Here is a 19905-nt window from a genome sequence, read left to right as displayed (position 1 = left end):
GTGCCATTGCCACAGTGCCATTGCCACAGTGACATTGTCTCAGTGCCATTGCCTCAGTGCCATTGCCTCAGTGCCATTGCCACAGTGCCATTGTCTCAGTGCCATTGTCTCAGTGCCACTGCCACAGTGCCACTGCCACAGTGCCATTGTCTCAGTGCCATTGTCTCAGTGCCATTGCCACAGTGACATTGTCTCAGTGCCACTGCCTCAGTGCCACTGCTACAGTGACATTGTCTCAGTGCCATTGCCACAGTGCCATTGTCTCAGTGCCATTGCCACAGTGCCATTGCCTCAGTGCCATTGCCTCAGTGCCACTGCTACAGTGACATTGTCTCAGTGCCATTGCCACAGTGCCATTGCCACAGTGCCATTGTCTCAGTGCCATTGCCACAGTGCCATTGCCTCAGTGCCACTGCCACAGTGCCATTGCCACAGTGCCATTGCCACAGTGCCACTGCCACAGTGCCATTGCCTCAGTGCCATTGTCACAGTGACATTGTCTCAGTGCCATTGCCACAGTGCCATTGCCTCAGTGCCATTGCCTCAGTGCCACTGCTACAGTGACATTGTCTCAGTGCCATTGCCACAGTGCCATTGCCACAGTGCCATTGTCTCAGTGCCATTGCCACAGTGACATTGCCTCAGTGCTCCCCGGGAGCTGCAGGCTCCGCGTGAGGGCAGCTGTGAGTGCCCAGGCAAGCCCGGTGCCACCCCATCTGCGGGCAGGGGGTGCCCCAGGCACGCGGGAGTGTCGGCAGGAGAGCAGGGCGGCTGGCTGGATAGCTGAGCTGAGCAGTGCCCTTGGCAGCGACCTCCTGCCACGCTTATCAGAGCCAGGCTGCGAGCACAAAATACCTCTGAGGGGCTCCCAGTAAGTGTCTGTGGGAGGTGAAGGGCAGCCTGGGCCAGCAGAGCCTGAGGCAGCTCCGTGCCACCAACCCCAGCGGTCCCGACCTGAGCCTGGCCAGCCCTGCTGCTGAGGGAAACTGAGGCACGGCTGCTGAGGGGTTCACCATGCTCCCTGCTGGCCCCAGGGCGTGCAGGGAGGAGCAGGCAGCATCCCCTACTCTGCCTGCCGATGGACATCTGCCATCTGGGATGTTCCCAGAGCCAGCAGCAGCAGCTGGATGCAGCAGATGCTGCAGCCCCGGAGTCCTGCTGAGCGTCAGCCGTGCCCAGGCTCGGGGTGTTGTGGCCATGGTACACAAGGGCTGAGGCTGAATCCCAGGGAAGTTGGCTCGAAGGGGAGCTGAGCTCCTGTCTCTCCTGCAGGAACAGCATCCCTGCGGGACCCGCAGCCCCTCGGTATCTCCTGAGCCACCCCTGCTCCGTGCCAGCGTCCCGACTCACCCACAGCCCAGGCACCCCGAATCCACAGCGAGACACTTGACAGAGCCATCGGAGCTCTCTCCATCCCGGCCGAAGCTCCTGTGAGACGATGCCTCTCGCTTGAATTCACCGCCAAACTTTCCCCTCTCGGGCTCGCTCCCCGCGCGCAGCAGACGCCGCTCGGACCCTCGGTGCCAGCGCGGAGCGGCGGCAGCAGCGATGCAGCGGCAGCGGCAGGCGATGCGCCACCAGCACAGCAGCCATGGCAACGGGTCCGGGCACGGCGGCCGCCGGAGCCCCGGGCACGCCGGAGGGCGAGGGCAGAGAACCGGCACCGATCCCGAGTGCCGCAGAGCCCGGACCGGGAGCCGCCCGGGCTGCGCTGCTCGCCGCCGGCCTGCGGGCATTGCCGTGCGCCGAGCCAGGCGCAGGCTGCTCCACGGCGAGCGGGGAGGAAGCGGGAAGGGCGCACACAGGGAGTTGGCAGCGGCCGCAGAAACACCGCCTGGCCCAGGCTCACCCCCCGCCGAACCGGAGCTGCCGGAGCAGCCGGAGCAGCTCCCTGCGGGCACGGCAGCCCGGGCCAGGTCTGGATGGAATCCTGGAGGGACAGACACTGCCAGGTCTGAGCGCCATCCTGGAGGGACACCCTGCTGACACTGCCAGGTCTGGGTGCCATCCTGGAGGGACACCCTGCTGACACTGCCAGGTCTGAGTGCCATCCTGGAGGGACACCCTGCTGACACTGCCAGGTCTGGATGGAATCCTGGAGGGACACCCTGCTGACACTGCCAGGTCTGGGTGCCATCCTGGAGGGACAGACACTGCCAGGTCTGAGTGCCATCCTGGAGGGACAGACACTGCCAGGTCTGAGTGCCATCCTGGAGGGACAGACACTGCCAGGTCTGAGCGCCATCCTGGAGGGACACCCTGCTGACACTGCCAGGTCTGGGTGCCATCCTGGAGGGACAGACACTGCCAGGTCTGAGTGCCATCCTGGAGGGACACCCTGCTGACACTGCCAGGTCTGGGTGCCATCCTGGAGGGACAGACACTGCCAGGTCTGAGTGCCATCCTGGAGGGACACCCTGCTGACACTGCCAGGTCTGAGTGCCATCCTGGAGGGACACCCTGCTGACACCACCAGGTCTGAGTGCCATCCTGGAGGGACACCCTGCTGACACTGCCAGGTCTGAGTGCCATCCTGGAGGGACACCCTGTTGTCACTGCCAGGTCTGGATGGAATCCTGGAGGGACAGACACTGCCAGGTCTGAGTGCCATCCTGGAGGGACACCCTGCTGACACTGCCAGGTCTGAGTGCCATCCTGGAGGGACACCCTGCTGACACTGCCAGGTCTGGGTGCCATCCTGGAGGGACACCCTGCTGACACTGCCAGGTCTGAGTGCCATCCTGGAGGGACACCCTGCTGACACCGCCAGGTCTGAGTGCCATCCTGGAGGGACACCCTGTTGTCACTGCCAGGTCTGGATGGAATCCTGGAGGGACACCCTGCTGACACTGCCAGGCCTGGCGCTCACTGAGCATCCCTGTGCCTGGCATGAGCCAACAGACTGTGCCCTGTCCAAATGTGACCCCGTCCAGGACACCTCCCACTGCCACATGTCTGGGGGCACAGCTCCATCCCCACCTGCACAGGTGTCTGACCTGCTGGTGCTTGAGGCCAGAGGGGCTGGAAGCCTTTCAGGGTGCCATGCCCAGGCCCCAGGGGTGCCATGCCAGGACCCTGGCACAGGCCCTCCCCAAGCCCACAGGGGCCCAAGCAGGACCACAGGCACTGAGGAACAACAGTCTGAACACACCAGACCTGCCTGGGGTTTCCAGCTCTTCCAAGCTCCCTGTTTAACAGGGAATCAGCTGATTTTTGTGCTGATGGGAGATAAGGGCACTGCAGAAGTTGCTGGCAGCAGGGTGGATTTGGCAGCTCTGGGGGTCCCTCAGCTCATGGGGAAGGCTGGATTATGTGAGGTTTCTAGGAAAACCACGAGCTGCAAACCAGTCAGTGAGGTCCCTGTCCATGGGCAGGACTCAGAGCTGCAGTGTGCGAGGACATTCGGCCCCAGCAGTGCCATGGGCCCTGGTCAGGGGGTTTTGGCAGCAGGGGAGGTGTGTGCTGCAGGATTTGGCAGGTGAGGCTGGCCCAGGGGGAGCCCAGTGTGCCATTCACCCGTGCTGTGGGGATGGGAAGTGCCCACGGCCATGCTGGCACCAGGGACTGTGCCAGCCAAGGTGGGCTCAGGCTGCTCCCTGACAAGGGGCTGAGATCCACTGCTCCTGGGGCCAGAGCAGCAGCACTGGGGCAGGCACTGGAGCCTGGAGTCCAGCTGGACCCAGATTCCTGCACCAAACCCTCCACCACGGGCAGCAGGACCCACAGAGCCCTCTCCCAGCCCTGCCGTGGCTCCCTGGCAGCCTCCTCGTTCTGCAGTCCTCATTCTCCCAGTTCCCAGCAAAACTCCAGCCACAAACCCTTCCTGAGAGCCTCAGCAAGCCTGGCATGGCAACCTGTCAGACCCAGCTGGTCCTGGCAGCCCAGCATCGCCGTGCCATGGCCAAAGGAGCCACTGGGCACGGGGTGGCTGCTGTGACATCCCCAGCCTGGCTGGGTGGCACATGGGAGCCCAGGCAGTGCTCAGCACTCTGCCCAGCACAGGCTCCTGTGCCAGAGGGTCCTTCCAGGAAAGCACAGCTTCCCCTGTGCCCGGCTGCTTTTACACTCCGGGGCCGGGACAATGCGAGGAAGTCGCCTGAGAGGGGAATGCGGCCAGAGGCCCTGGGACAAAGGGGCCTGAGACCTGAAATCAGCCACAGCAGGAGAGAGCAGTGACAGCAGCCAGGGCCCTGGGTGTCTGGGATGGCTGTGCCCACCCACGGTGCCACGTTCCTCCCTCCTGCTGCCAGCAGCACGTGGAAGCTGCCGGGAGGGCACAGCACCACCGGGACGGGCAGGATCTGTCCCTGCAGGACTGATGAGTGGCCAGTGGCACACGAGGGCTGGGAGCCTCTGTCTTTCTCTTGCTTTGTCAGAGCAAGGACACCCCGCTAGGCTGCAGAATGGCAGAAGGATTTCAAAGGGACAGGGACACTCCACAGCTCAGGTGGGTCCGGGAAAGGTGGCACAAGGCTGGGCAGCCCTGACCCCAGGGACTGCTGCACGGCCTGCAGAGGCTCTGTGCCCAGGAGCTGCCCCCAGCCCGGGTCCTGGCCTGCAGTGAGCAGTGCCTGCAGACCCCACCGCCCCAGGGCCCGCCTCGGCCCTGCCCTGCTGCCCGCCTTACCTGCCCGCTGCCAGGGTGCCAGCAGCCACTCCACCTTGGCCATGGCTGAGTGCAGGGGGCGGCTGCTCCTGCCCCGAACCGGGCCGAGAGCACCGAGCTTCCCCCGTCCCCGCTGCCTGCAGCTCCGGCGCGGAGAGGAAGCGACCAGGAACTGAGTGTTTGAGTCAGCGGCACAGCCCATTGTCCTGCCCCGGCCCCTCTTCCTTCCCCGGGGAAGGACGGTGCGGGGACCGCGGCTCGGCACAGCCCAGCCCACACCCAGCCGCCCTCAGGATCACCAGGAATGCTCATCCCTCTGCGGGCATCCTGCTGGAGAGGGATGCTACAGCCGGGACAGGCTGGGCAAGGTCACGGAACCAAAATATCCCCCAGCTGTGGCTGGAGCACATCTGAGAGTGAGAAACAGCAGGTGGGGGCTCGTCCTCCCAGCAGAGCACGGCTGTTCCGACATGAGCAGCCACAGGACTCCTCGTGGGGAAGGCAGCGCCCGGAGCCTGTGGCTGCCCACCAGCTCCCCCAGTCCCTACAGCTGACAAACCCAGAGCCCTTCTGAGCCCCCTGGCTCCGACCGGGAGCTGCCAGAGCTTCCTCTCACTCCAGCTCCTTCCAAAGCCTGAAGCAAGGGCTCCTCCGGGACCACTTTCCCAGCGCCCCAGGGCTTTGTAAAGCTGAGCTGGCTTCTCCCAGAGGAGGGAGGCTCCTGGGAGCCAGGGCTGCAGAAGAGCCAGGAATGCTGCCCCAAGCGCAGGCTTCATTCAGGAACATCCCACACCCACCACAGGGCTGCTCCTCGGGGAGCCTCAGCTCCCTCCCCTCGGCAGATAAGCTCCAGCCGGGACCTGCTGCCACCTCTCTGCCTGGAAGCCTGTGTGCAATGCTCAGGAATGCCCCAGGCGCCGAGTCCCGGCAGCCCTGGGAGTGTCCAGGCATTTACACCCCAGACGGGTTTTGAGCCGTGCAGTGCCAAATCCCACCCCTGCCTGCCCCCGGCAGCCAGGCGCAGGGAGACCAGGACCTGCGGAGATCTGCTGGAGGTCTCCAGGCCGGCAGGGAACCGTGACCTGAGGACAGAGAGGAACCAGCTCTGGCCAGGGACTGGCCCCACACCCCCCTTGGGCCCTTCCCAAGCTCCAAGAGTTCCTTTGACAAGCCAGAAGTGGGATCAGTTCTCCCAGACCAGGTGGGACAGGCAGGGAGCAGAGCAGCATCCCATGGTCTGGGCACTGCCCATCTTCCCTGCCTGCAAAGGGAGCCCAGGGCTCTGTGCTGGGTCGCTGCTGGCACAGCTTCCCTCATCCCCCATGACCTGCAGGCAGCACCCCCTGGTCCCTGTGAGCCCCACAGCCCCATCACTGCCCACCTCCCATGCCCCAGGAGGGGAGCCAAGGGAGATGTGATGGACACTGAGCATCTCTCACCCCTCTGACCACAGCTGAGCCTCTCTCATGGCCCCTCCTGCACAACCCCAAGTTCTTGTGCCCCATTTCAGTGCTTTGCACCCACTGCTACAACAGCACTTGCAAAATTAGGCAGCGGCAGGCTGTGCTGCCACCCTCTCTGCCCACTGATTATTAAGCTGTGACAGTCATTTGGGCTGTGACAAGCAGTCCCCATTCTCCTGCAGTTTCCAAGCAATATTCCCGGGGTCTCTCCCAGGGCTGGCTGCTCCCTGCTGCTGTGTCCCGCTCCCCAGCCAGCAGGCAGGGAAAGGCAGCAGGAGCTGGGGCCAGCAGAGCCCAGCACGCTGCACTCCAGCACTCCAGGGCTCTGATGGGCCTGGTGCCAGGACTGTGGCAGCCCCCAGCCCCCAGCTCCTCTGGCATTCCCAGGAGCAGGGCTGGGAGAAGAGCTGGAGCGCTGGGGAGGGTGGCTGAACTGCCTGGACCAGCTACATGGGGACAAAGGAGTGACCAGACAGGTCCTGCTTGTCTGACCCGGCTTCCTCAGAGGGCACCTGCCCTCAGTGCCCGCTCCCAGCTCCAGTGAGCCCCCTGCTCCCTGTGCTCCCCCTCCAGGAGCTGCCTGCAGAGCTGTCCGCCCCCCGAGATGGTTTGTGGTGCAGGAGCCCCCAGACACCCACCTGCCTGCGCTGTGTGGGAGCAGGAGGAGCTGGGGCGCGGGGGCTGCGCAGCGCTGGGCTCCTGCCTGGGGGGCAGCTCTGGGGACAGCAGCTCCAGGGCTCCCCACTGCTGGGAGGGCTCCCCACCGCACCTTGGGGTGCATCCCTGTCCCAGGCTGGCTCCCACACCTTGGGGTGCATCCCTGTCCCCAGGCTGGCTCCCCACTGCACCTTGGGGTGCATCCCCACTGCCCAGGCTGGCTCCCCACTGCACCTTGGGGCTGGATTCTCATGCCCAGGACTGGATTCCCGTTCCCAGGCTGGATCCCCACTGCATGGGGCTGGCTCCCCGTAACCCGGGGCTGGCTCCCCGTAACCCGGGGCTGGCTCCCCGCAGCTCGGACAGCCAGCACCTGTCCCACACGCTGCGGGCCCGCGGTGGCCGCACGGCCAGCCCCATCCCGCGCCGTCCCCATCAGGAGGCCGAGCCTCGGCCGGGGTGACCTCTGCCCGTGTCCTCCAAGCGCCCCACCGGGCCGGGGGGAGCGGGGAGAGCGGAGCCGCAGCCCCAGCCCGCCCGAGCCGCCGCAACGGGGGTCGCGGGGGTCGCGGCGCTGCGGGGCCGCGGGTCCGGTGCCGCCCCGCCCTGGCCGGTACCTGTTGCCGAGCGCATCCTGCCCCGCCGCTGGCTGCGCGGCCCCTTCCGCTGCGCGTTGCCCATCCTCCGCCGCCGGCCGGCCCGGGCTCCGCGCGCCGCCGCCCCCGGGCCGCCCCCCGGCCGCCCCCCGCCGGGCCCGCCGCGCCGCGCGGGGAGGAGCCGCGGGGCCGGGCCGGGCCGGGCCGCATCGCTCCGCTCCGTGCGAGCCGCCCGAGCCGCGCCGAGCCCAGCCCAGCCCAGCCCAGCCCAGCCCAGCCGGGCGGCACCGGCACCGGCCCCCGCCCCGCCGCCCCCTCGGAACCCAACGGGCGCCCAATGGCGGCGGCTGCGGGGGCCGGGCGGGGGCGGCGCGGGGCTCGGGAGTACCGGGGTGATGGGGAGGGACTGCGGGGTTTGGGGCTCGGGAATACCGGGGTGAAGGGGAGGGACTGCGGGGTTTGGGGCTGGGGTGATGGGGATGGCGATGCCGGGGCCGGGCACCCCCGAGGAGATGGGAATATGGGGTATCAGGGTGATCGGGGGGCGGTGCCGGGGCCAGGCACCCTCACACCGCTGGTGTGGGGATCCCAGGGCTGCACAGCCCTCAGGGCGGTGGGATGATGGAATTGGGTTGGGGGCCCTCGGGCCAGCAGCCCCTGGGGAGTTGTTTGGTTGAGTGGAGGGGGCTGGACCTGGGGAGTGAGGTGGTGCCAGGGCTGGGCACCCCTGAGGTCCTGGGGCTGGGCACACTCACGGCCAGGAACCGTGTGAGAGCTGCAGGACATTGCAAGAGCCAGGCCTGGGGGTGATGTCATCTCAGGTAGGAGAAACAGGGTCGTCTCTGTCTGCCGAGGTCCCCATTTCTGTCACTGAGTGTCCCGGGCAGAGCCACGACTGCACAAAGCTCAGCTGCGTGCAGGGACCCCCAGGAGTCTTGGATCAGCTACTGCCCTTGGGTTCCTTCCCCTCTGAGGCCCAAACCTCACCATATCCCTCTCACGGGAAAAAAACACTTCCCAGAGAGGAGAAACCTGTCCAGCACGCCAAGAGCTCCCACGTGCGCGGCCCTTCAGCCCTGGGAGCCGAGAGGGATCGGGGCGGCTCGGCCCGGCCGCTGCGTCCCAGGACGGAGCAATCCGACAACCGGATCTCGGCATCCATGTAGCAACAGAAAGGACCAGAAAGCGCTGGGAGGTTGTTATGGAAACAGCCACAAATTGGATCAGTACTTGGTGCAGGGAGCAGTTTGTGTGAGTGATGTGGGAGCAGGTGGGTGTGACAGGCGCAGCCGTGCGGGGCCCCGCGCTGGCGCCCCGCTGCCCGGGCTGTGCCCCGGTTCTGTGCCCCAGGGACCCGGGCGGGGGGCTGTGGGCTGGCTCCCACCCGCCTCACCCAGCCCCTGCACTCCCCAGGGAGGTGGAGGGCTGGGGAGAGTTGGGGGTGGTCTGCAGAAATTCCAGCAAGAAAATACATCCTGCCGCTTCCCCAAAGCCCGGCCGAGCCCAGTCAGGCAGGGGGGCAGCGGCCCCTGCTCGAACTGCCCCACTGAGGGTCGTGGGGCTCAGATCCTACAGCGGGCACTGCCCCAGAGCCCCGCAAGGTGCCCGTGACCGCGAGCCACTCGTGCGGGGCAGCCCCGGACCCGCATCCCCCTCCAGCCCCGGGGGCACCGGCGGCTGCCGGCGCTGTCCTGGGCACGCGGCTCCCGGGAGCGCGGACAGAGCCAGGTCTGGAGCAGGACACCGGGCACACCGGGCTCACCGGGCACACCGGGAACACCGGGCACACCGGGCACATCGGGAACACCGAGCACAGCGGGCACACCGGGCACGCCGGTCACATCGGGCACACCGGGCACACCGGGCTCACCGGGCACACCGGGCACACCGGGCACACCGAGCACACCGGGCACGCCGGGCACACCGGGCTCACCGGGCTCACCGGACACACCGGGCACACCGAGCACACCGGACACACCGGGCTCACCGGACACACCGAGCACACCGGGCACACCGAGCACATCGAGCACACCGGGACACCGGGCACACCGGGCACACCGAGCACACCGGACACACCGGGCACACCGAGCACACCGGGAACACCGGGCACACCGGGCACACCGAGCACACCGGGCACACCGGGCACGCCGGTCACATCGGGCACACCGGGCTCACCGGGCACATCGGGAACACCGGGCACACCGAGCACACCGGGCACACCGGGCACATCGGGAACACCGGACACACCGGGCACACTGAGCTCACTGGGCAAGCCGGGAACGCCGGTCACATCGGGCACACCGTGCTCACCGGGCACACTGGGCACACCGAGCTCACCGAGCACACCGGGCACACCGGGCACACCGAGCACACCGGGCACACCGTGCCGGGCGGGACGGAGCGGGTTAGCGCCGGTGCCACGGCCCCGTGCGGCCCGAGCGCGGGAGCGGCTCCGCTCCTGGCACGGAACCCAGCTATGGAGAAGACATAAACATTCGCTAAGTGGCCGAGCTGGTTCTTTTCGGGCCAAGAGGCCATATTAGAGCTCAGCATCAGCGAGGCAGATGAGCTCATTGGAGAACAACGGCTTGGGGCCGGGCCAGGGCCGGGGAGCGGGGCTGGGGCTCCCGGCAGCACGGCGAGTCGCTCCCGGGGTGTCCCGGACCCCGAGAGGCGCCAGGTCCCGGCAGAGCCACCGGCAGGGTCCTGGAGGGCACAGCTGCCACACCGAGCCCCCAGCAGCTCGTGGTGACCCGCTGAAGGTGCCCCCCGAGCCGCCCCCGAGGCTGGCAGGGGAGCTGCGTGCCGGGCTGCAGCTGCCGTGACACCTTCGTGCCACCTCCATCCCCCCCAGGCTCCGCATTCCTGGGATTCCTCCCGTGCACCGAACATCTCTCCTCGCTCCGGGCGCCGGTGACTGCGCCGGGGCCGGACCGTCCTGCCCAGGGCACCCAGGGGTGCCCTCCCCGCTCCTGGGGTGCCAGGGCTGCAGGATGCGGCCACCCGCAGTGTGAGAGCTCTCACAGAATGTGTGTGGGGCCAGGCAGAGGGCACAGGGGTGCCCCGGCTCTGGTCACCCCACAGCCTGCGCCCACACCCCCAGAGCTTCCTCGGAATGCCCCCAAACCAGCAGTGCCAGAGAGCGGCGCGGGGCCAGGCTGCCACCACGTGCCGTGCCACCACCTCCTGTCACTCACAGCCTCTTACGGGACACGCGGGGGGCGAGGGGTGGCACTGGCACCTCCCCCGGGTGACACCGGCTCCCCCAGCCCCTCTCAGGGCCCCTTCCTCCCGCTGGGGTCTCTGGGGAGGGTCCCTGTCCCAGCCCGAGCGGGTGAGGAGGAAGAGGAGGGACACATCCAGTCCCTGCCTGGGCACGGGCACTGTCGGGGAGCAGAGGGCACCGCGCCCCTGCCGTGCCCTGTGTCCCCATCCCACCATGCCCGTCGGACAGGAGCCGAGCCGAGCCGAGCCGTGCCAACCCCGGGGCTGCTGCTGCCCGCACCCAGCTGCGGTGACAGCCACATGTCGCGCACCCACCGCCCCCTGCCCGTGTCCTGCCAGGCCCTCCCGGGGCGGGGCGGGGCAGGGAGTCCCACCGGCAGAAAGGACAAAACTCCCACTCACCCAGCTCTGCCTCCTCCTCCTCCTCCTCCTCTGCCCGCGGCCCCAGGGCCAGGGGCAGCTGCCCCGCAGCTCGGTGGATGCCCCGAGCCCCCGCGGCCAGCAGGGACCGGCCGGGAGCGGGAGCGGGAGCGGCCGCAGCGCCAGCTCTGGCAGCCGCTGGCTCGCACTAACTCGAACCAGGTTTCTGGAGAAAGGCTGGATGGAAACGCTTCTCCCACCCCAGCCCAGGCCCTTCTTAAAGACATAGCTACACGTCGCTGCTGCGGGTGCTGAGCCGTGCTGGGAGGGAGCATCCTGCCGGCTGGCGACTTCCCGGCGGGTCTGCGAGCCGCAGCAAGGACGCGATGGGTGCTCCCCCCGAGAGGAGACGGCACCCAGCCCCTCTGCCCGGCTGTGCCAGCCTGCCTGAGTGCTGTGGGCAGTGCCGGCTGCCCCTCCTGCAGTTCGCAGCCTCAGGCAGCCGGGTGAAGGTTTCCTGGGGCTGGCAGGGGGCGGCTGTCCCCACCCCCTGCCCCTGGCTGGGGTCCCAGCGCGGCAGGAAGGAGCTGGTCCCACGCAGGCAGCCCCTTGCAGGTGGCCTCGGCAGCCCACGCTCAGCCAGGACCACCCGGGAGGCGCAGCTGTGGGGAGGGGAGCGCCCCGGGGACCGCAGAACCTTCTCCTGTTGGGACCAGGGGGCACCCAGCGGGTGCCGGGTGTGCGGTGGGGGATCTGCTCTCCCTGCTCACGGGACGCAGCCTGACAGGCCCTGGGGACGGCGGTGACTGGGCGATGGAGCAGCCCTGTCCCGCGGGGAGGTGCCGGCACTGGGCACAGCAGCAGCTGGAGGGATGGGAAAGCGCTGGAGCGAAATCCCGGCACAGGGGGAGCTGATCTCGGGGCTGACCCCGCGGTAACGGAGACTCCTCCCATTTCCACAGAGCGCAGACCGAGCACAGGGAGCACGGACAGCTCAGAGCTGCACCCTCGGCAAGGCAGGAGAGCCGTGTCTGCACCAGACACACGTGTGTGCACTCAGACATGTACAGAACCACATGTGTGCACAGCCAGACATGGACAGAATCACATGTGTGCACAGCCAGACATGTACAGAATCACAGACACATGTGTGTGCACACTCACATGTACAGAATCACATGTGTGCACAGCCAGACATGGACAGAATCACAGACACACGTGTGTGCCCTCAGACATGTACAGAATCACATGTGTGCACAGCCAGACATGGACAGAATCACAGACACACGTGTGTGCACTCACATGTACAGAATCACAGACACACGTGTGTGCACACACACATGTACAGAACCACTTGTGTGCACAGCCAGACATGTACAGAATCACAGACACACGTGTGCACACTCACATGTACAGAATCACAGACACACGTGTGTGCACGCACAATGTACAGAATTACAGCCAGACATGTACAGGATCACATACGTGTGCACATTCACACATGTACAGAATCACACATGTGTGCACACACACATGTACAGAATCACACATGTGCACTCACACATGTACAGAATCACATGCACACGTGTGCACACTCACACACGTACAGAATCACACATGTGTGCATACCCAGACATGTACAGGATCACATACGTGTGCACATTCACACATGTACAGAATCACACATGTGCACTCACACATGTACAGAATCACACATGTGTGTACACTCACACGTACAGAATCACGTGTGCACTCACACATGTACAGAATCACACATATGTGCACTCACACATGTACAGAATCACATGTGTGCACTCACACATGTACAGAATCACACAGGTGTGCACATTCACACGTACAGAATCACATGTGTGCACTCACACATGTACAGAATCACACAGGTGTGCACATTCACACATGTACAGAATTACAGACACACATGAACACACTCACACATGTCCAGACTCACATGCACACGTGTGCCAGGGCAGTTTGCCCTGCTGTCCCGTGCTCCTGCCTGGCTCTGGGGACCCTGAGTCAGGATCCCAGCTCTCTCTGGGGCCGTGCCGCTCCACGGGGACGCGTTTGCCCCTCAGGAAGGGAGGAAACGCCGCTCGCAGCCACTGTCTGGGAATTCCCTCGCTCCCTTGCCTGCTCCGATCTGCTGCATGAATTACCTCCAGCAGTAATGATCCCCCCCTGCTCCCCGCCCTGCCCACCACGCTCAGTCTCTCCGTGCCACGCAGCTCCACGGGGCTGTGCCCAGCTGCCAGGCCGGTGCTGTGCCAGCCTGTCAGACACACAGGGGACAGGGCACGGCCACCCCGTGCCGGTGGGTGCTCCCCCAGAGCCACACGGCCCCGAGGTGCCAGCCTGGTTCCCTGCCAGTGCCCAGTGCCACGGTGGGCGGGCAGGGGACAGCAGGAGGAGGGGGCAGAGCTGGCAGGGCGAAGGAGCGGACTCCCCTTGCCAGCATCCTCGGTGTGCTGGGCGCTGTGCCAGCCCGGGATCAATGCAGGCTCTGTGCTGGCAGCCGGTGCCTCCCGTGCACACACAGGGACCGGCGTGTGGCTGGGCCGGTGCCAGCGCCTGCCGGGCAATGGGCACGGCCAGCGGGCACGGCGCTGAGAGCTGGACACGTCCTCAAGGACTGCTGGCTTCCAAAGCAGCCAGGTGGGCTCCTGGGGGTCCCTGTGTCCCTGCCCGGGGGTTCCTGCGCTCCCCAGAGCACAGCCCCAGAGCCACGGGGGCCACACTGCAGGGACAACCTGTATGGATACCTGTATGGATACCTGTATGGATACCTGTATGGATACCTGTATGGATACCTGCATGGATACCTGTATGGATACATGCATGGATACCTGCATGGATACCTGCATGGATACATGTATGGATACCTGCATGGATACCTGTATGGATACATGTATGGATACCTGTATGGATACATGTACGGATACATGTATGGATACCTGCATGGATACCTGTATGGATACCTCTATGGATACCTGCATGGATACCTGTATGGATACATGTATGGATACCTGTATGGATACATGTATGGATACCTGCATGGATACCTGTATGGATACCTGCATGGATACCTGCATGGATACCTGTATGGATACCTGCATGGATACCTGTATGGATACCCTGCATGGATACATGTATGGATACCTGTATGGATACCCTACATGGATACCTGCATGGATACATGTATGGATACATGTATGGATACCTGCATGGATACATGTATGGATACCTGTATGGATACCTGTATGGATACCCTGCATGGATACATGTATGGATACCTGCATGGATACCCTACATGGATACCTGTATGGATACCTGTATGGATACCTGCATGGATACCTGCATGGATACATGTACGGATACCTGTATGGATACCTGTATGGATACCTGTATGGATACCTGCATGGATACATGTACGGATACCTGTATGGATACCTGCATGGATACCCTACATGGATACCTGCATGGATACCTGCATGGATACCTGTATGGATACCTGTATGGATACCTGCATGGATACCTGTATGGATACCTGTATGGATACCTGTATGGATACCTGCATGGATACATGTATGGATACCTGTATGGATACATGTATGGATACCTGTATGGATACCTGCATGGATACCTGTATGGATACATGTATGGATACCTGCATGGATACCTGCATGGATACCTGCATGGATACCTGTATGGATACCTGTATGGATACCTGCATGGATACCTGCATGGATACCTGCATGGATACCTGTATGGATACCTGTATGGATACCTGCATGGATACCTGTATGGATACCTGTATGGATACCTGCATGGATACCTGCATGGATACCTGCATGGATACCTGTATGGATACCTGTATGGATACCTGCATGGATAACCTCCAGGACACGGCTGTGCCCAGTTCCCAGTTCCCAGCTCCTCATTTCCAGCTGGTCATTCCCAGTTCCCAGTTCCCATCTCTCAGCTCCCAGTTCCCAGCTCCTCATTCCCCGTTCCCTGTTCCCAGCTCCCAGTTCCCGTTCCCAGCCCCAGTGACAGCCGTGCCCCCTCCCTGCTCCCACTGCTGCTGTGAATAAGAGCAGAGGAATCCAGCAGCCCTTGGCTGCCGTCCCCTGCTGGAAACAGCCACAGACAAGTGTTTCCTCAGCCCTTTGCTGTGGGATTTCTTCATCTGGAGGCAGCCCTGCTCCCCTGGCAGCTCCTCTTGCAGCTCCCTCAGCTCCCAGCCCGTGCTGCTGCCCTGAGCTCCCCAGCCACAGGGGGACGAGAGCCATGGCTGTGAAATCTTTCTAAACCCGTCTGGTGGGAAGCAGAACCAGGCAATGGCTTGTGACCCAGCTGGGGGAGCCCAAATCTGGGAGCTGGCACAAGGACCGTGCTGGGGAAGGAGTCGGGTCACCTGTGAGGCTGGACAGACACTCCCAGGCCCTGCCCGCACTGCAGCTGGGCTTTGGTCACACCTGGAGCATTTCTGCCTCCTGGGAACTGTCTGGTCCCCGTCTTGTGGCCTCAGAGGAGCTGGAGAGTGGAACCAATCCAGCCCGGGGTGGTGCTGGTGTCCAGCAAGGATGTGCTGTGGCTGCTGCTGGGCAGGTGTCTCCAGCCCTGGATCTCCAGCCTGACCCACCCCTGTCCTCACAAGCTGGCCTGACAGTTGTGACATGTCACCTGGACCCACGCTGGCTGAGCAGAGCCTGTGCCAGGGCACGGCTGGTGAGCTCCCCCTGGCGCATCTCCCATGGGCTTCCGTTCAATTTTAACGGGGGAAATGTGATTTTTGCCACTGGAGCCTCTTCAAGAAACGAAAACGAGGAAAAAACAAACCTCAAACCCAGGGTGGGACATTGTTTAGTGCTTGCTCCTCACTCCCGGGTCCCTGCTGTGCTGCAGCTCAGTGTGTCCTCTCCACCTCTCCATGGTGAGCGGGCTGTGCCCCCTTAGGATGGAGGGAGAAATAAACCTCGGCAGCCTCTGTGCCACTGAGCAGCAGTGAAGCTGAACTCGGCTCTGTTCACACTGCCCCAGCCCTTCCCGCGAGATAAATCGCTGCATTTTTATCACCACACACCTCTGACCCAGCTCCGAGCCCGCCCAGCACATCTTCACCATCCATATTCACGGCTCTAATGAGGAACTGTGCACAGGAGGACAATTTGCTGCTGCCTCACACACGCACCTGCAGCTCCCTGTGCTGCTGCCCACCGGGTGCATGGAATCAGCTGAGCACACGGTGGGGCTGCACGGGGGCTGCACGGGAGCTGCACACTCCACCCGCCCACAGCAGCTGCAGGCGTCCCCTGAAAATCCCACAAAAATCCCCCCAGAGCATCACTCTGCGGCTCTCTGTCCCTAAACCCCCTCACAGCATCACTCTGCCGGTCTCTGTCCCCTAAATCCCCCCACAGCATCACTCTGCCGGTCTCTGTCCCCTAAATCACCCCAGAGCATCACTCTGCGGCTCTCTGTCCCTAAACCCCCTCACAGCATCACTCTGCCGGTTTCTGTCCATAAATCCCCTCACAGCATCACTCTGCCGGTCTCTGTCCCCTAAATCACCCCACAGCATCACTCGGCCGATCTCTGTCCCTACACCATCCTCTCCATGGTGTCCTGCACTGTTCCCGCCACCAGCCCCCCGTCCCCTCGGTGTCACACACACAGCCCCCTGTCCCCTCGGTGGCACACACAGCCCCTGTCCCCTCGGTGGCACACACACAGTGCCCCTGTCCCCTCGGTGGCACACACAGTGCCCCTGTCCCCTCGGTGGCACACACACACAGCCCCTGTCCCCTCGGTGGCACACACACAGCCCCTGTGGCCACCTGGAGCAGCCCCAGGTTCTGGCCAGACCCAGGCAGTGACTCCATCTGGTCCCGGCACGGGCAGCTCCTCCTCCAGCAGACCCCGCTCCAGCACGTTCAGCGCTGCTGCTGCCAGCTCTGGCACCCTGCGGCCGTGCCCGGGTCACTCCGGGTGACGGTGGCACCTCGCTGTCCCCGCACTGTCCCTGCTCCGTGCCCAGGAGGAGCGCGGTGCCGGGTCCCGGTCCGGTGCCGGGTCCGCAGCGCAGGTCCCGGGCTCGGGCTGGGACATCCAGGACGCTGCTGGGAGGATCCGGCGGTCATTTCCCATGGCTCCGGGCAGCTGGAGCAGCCGGGAGCTCCTGCGGGGGGATTCGCCGGGAGCAGAGGGACGCGCTCTGCCGAGGGCCTGGGAAACGCGCGATGCTGGCGGGGAACGCGCTGCTCGCCCTGCCCTCCCCGCCCCGCAGAGCCTCTAAAATAAACTTCCATAAACAACTCCAAAATGAGCTCATTTTAAGATCCTCCGAAACGGCGCTGCCTGTTCCTGACCCAGCGCAGCACAGCGCCAGACCGAAATGTTTGGAATGGGAAGTGGAAGCAGTCCAAGGGAACCCAAACCCCGCTGGCTGCCAGGACGGGGACGAGCTGGATGCCAACCCAACATCCTCCCCAGACACAGAACACCCCGAGTGAAAACTGCCCCACCGGACAGGACAGTCCCCTCGGTCCCTGCCCCAGAGCGGGAAAGCACCTCAGACAGAGCGGGGGTGGCCAGGAGCAGCCCCGACAGCCCGGTGTCCCCACACCCCCGACAGATCAATGTCCCCACACCCCCGGCAGCCCGGTGTCCCCACAGCCCCGACAGCCCGGTGTCCCCACACCCCCGACAGATCAATGTCCCCACACCCCCGGCAGCCCGGTGTCCCCACAGCCCCGATAGATCAATGTCCCCACACCCCCGACAGATCGGTGTCCCCACAGCCCCGACAGCCCGGTGTCCCCACAGCCGCAGCAATCACAGACACAGCGTGAGGTGCGCTTGGCTGGCAGCCTGGAAAATGCCAACTGTGAGCAGGGAAAGAGAGTCTGGGCAGAGGGAGAGGATGCAGGGCTGTCCTGGCCTCACCCCGGCGCCCTGGGCACAGCATCACCTCACCCTGTGCCCGGCCACCAGCATCACCTCCCCCGGCGCCCAGCGCGGCTCCCTGGCCGCTGGCACCACGGGCCTTGGCGAGGCATTGCCACCCGTGCCCCGCTCAGCCCTCGCTGCTGGCGGGGCGGGGATGATGAGCCCGGAAAATCGGAGCCGGCGCGGGTCCCCGCCCGGGGAGGGCACACGGGGTGACAAGGCCGGAGGAGCAGCAGCGCAGGAGCCCTTGGCAGCGGGAGGCGGCCCCGGCAGCGGCTCTGGGCCCGCAGGTGTCCCGCTCCCCCCGTGGCTGTCTGTCCCCCATGGCTGGCTGGCTGTCTGTCCCCCGTGGCTGTCTGTCTGTCCCCCCGTGGCTGTCTGTCTGTCCCCCCGTGGCTGTCTGTTCCCCGCGCCTGTCTGTCTGTCTGTCTGTCTGTCCCCTTACCTGCGGCGGCGCGGAGCGGGCGGCCCCGCAGCAGTGACTGCAGGCGGGCGGCGCGGCGGTGCAGGCGGGCGGCGCGACGGGCCAGAGCCCGCAGGTGTCCCTCGATGTCCCCCAGGAGAGCCACCGAGTGGCCGCAGAGCTCGGCCAGCTGCCGCAGCAGGGCCAGGGCCGCCAGGCTGCAGGTGTCCCGCAGGTCGGTCAGCGGCCCCGCCGGCCGGACCCGCACGGCCACGCTGCGCCGGTAGAACGGCATGGGGCGGCTCGGCTGGGCTCGGCTCGGCTCGGCTCGGCTCGGCTCGGCTCGGCTCGGCTCGGCTCGGCTCGGCTCGGCCCGGCCCTGGTTGCCCCGCTCCGGTTGCCCCCCGGCCCGGTTCGGTTCAGCCCAGGCAGGCGCTGCTCCCCCCGTCGAGCCCCGCGGCTGCGAGGGCTGTGGTCCGGCCGCAGCGCCGGGCTCGGAGCCGGGTGTGGGAGGGGGAGGAGGAGGAGGAGGAAGGGGAGGGAGGGGCGGCCCCGCTCGGGGATGCTCGGGCCGGCGGCGGGGCACGGGGGCAGGAGCTGCGGGGGTGGTCGGGCTGGGACACGGGCACCGCTGCCAGTGCCGGCTGTCCCCTCCCGGTGCCACGGGGACACGGGCACCGCTGCCAGTGCCGGCTGTCCCCTCCCGGTGCTGTCCCCGCCGGTACCGGGAATTCCCCGCTGCTCGCCCATTCCCGGGGGCGCGGCCCTTCCAGCGCCGTCTCCAGCTGCAGCCCTGTCCCTGTCCCTGCTCTGCTGGCACCGGGGGATGTCCTGGCTGCCCAACCCCTGGAGATCCAGGATGCTGGCAGCAGCAAAAGCTGAGAGAAGAGTGGGAAGAGAATTCCTAGAATTCCCACTGGGAATTTCCTATGATACCGCTTCTCCCTGCATGGCAAGCCTCGCTGGACTCCTGAACTATTCCCGCTCTGCTTGGGTTTGTGTAAATGTTTGTGCATCCAAACCCAGCTCCGTGGGGCTGCTACCGCTGAGAACCACTCTTTCCCTTTCCCCTTTCCCTTTCTCCTTTCCCTTTCCCTTTCCCTTTCCCTTTCCCTTTCCCTTTCCCTTTCTCCTTTCCCTTTCCCTTTCTCCTTTCCCCTTTCTCCTTTCTCCTTTCTCCTTTCCCTTTCCCTTTCTCCTTTCCCTTTCCCTTTCCCTTTCCCTTTCCCTTTCCCTTTCCCTTTCCCTTTCCCTTTCCCGTCTTTTCTCCTTTCCCCTTCCAGCTCTGTGCGGTGCCCTGAGCCCCTCTCTGTTCGGAGAGCTGAACCACATCTCCCGCAGGATTTTTGGAGCTCTCGGGTGCTGTCGCTGCCGGGACTGCCGCGGTCGCCGCCTGCCCGGGAGCACCGAGGCAGAGGGAGCAGGGGAGCGCTGTTCCCTTGGCTCTGTGCCCGGCACAGAGGGGGAAACTGAGGCACGGTGTCACACCCCGCTAGGACGTGGGGAGGGTGAAGTCAGCCCGGATCTCTTGGCTCGGGCAGCCTCAGCCGTGAATCATGGCCCGGGTGAGGAGAGAGCATCTGGAGCCCATCAGGGCTCTGCTCACGGCCCGTTCCCAGCGCGCCC

General features: G+C 64.9%; 1 protein-coding gene across 4 annotated transcripts in view; it reads right to left on the bottom strand.

The window, feature by feature from the left end:
* NHSL2 (NHS like 2) overlaps positions 1-18603 on the bottom strand; it is a 29945-nt gene extending 11342 nt beyond the window's left edge. Inside the window, exon 1 of one of the 4 annotated variants that reach the window (XM_056491028.1) lies at positions 18322-18603. In XM_056491028.1, the coding sequence (XP_056347003.1) occupies positions 18322-18574 (253 nt within the window). In that variant the 5' untranslated portion in view covers positions 18575-18603. Of the gene's footprint in view, positions 1-1350; positions 1914-4627; positions 4754-7343; positions 7424-18321 lie in introns of those variants that run through there. The other 3 variants (XM_056491030.1, XM_056491032.1, XM_056491031.1) reach the window with 3 other exon arrangements.
* Positions 18604-19905: the final 1302 nt, after the last annotated feature.

The sequence above is a fragment of the Oenanthe melanoleuca genome, chromosome 4A (assembly GCF_029582105.1).
Source record: "Oenanthe melanoleuca isolate GR-GAL-2019-014 chromosome 4A, OMel1.0, whole genome shotgun sequence".
NCBI lineage: Eukaryota > Metazoa > Chordata > Aves > Passeriformes > Muscicapidae > Oenanthe > Oenanthe melanoleuca.
This window is presented reverse-complemented; position numbering and strand designations above follow the sequence as displayed.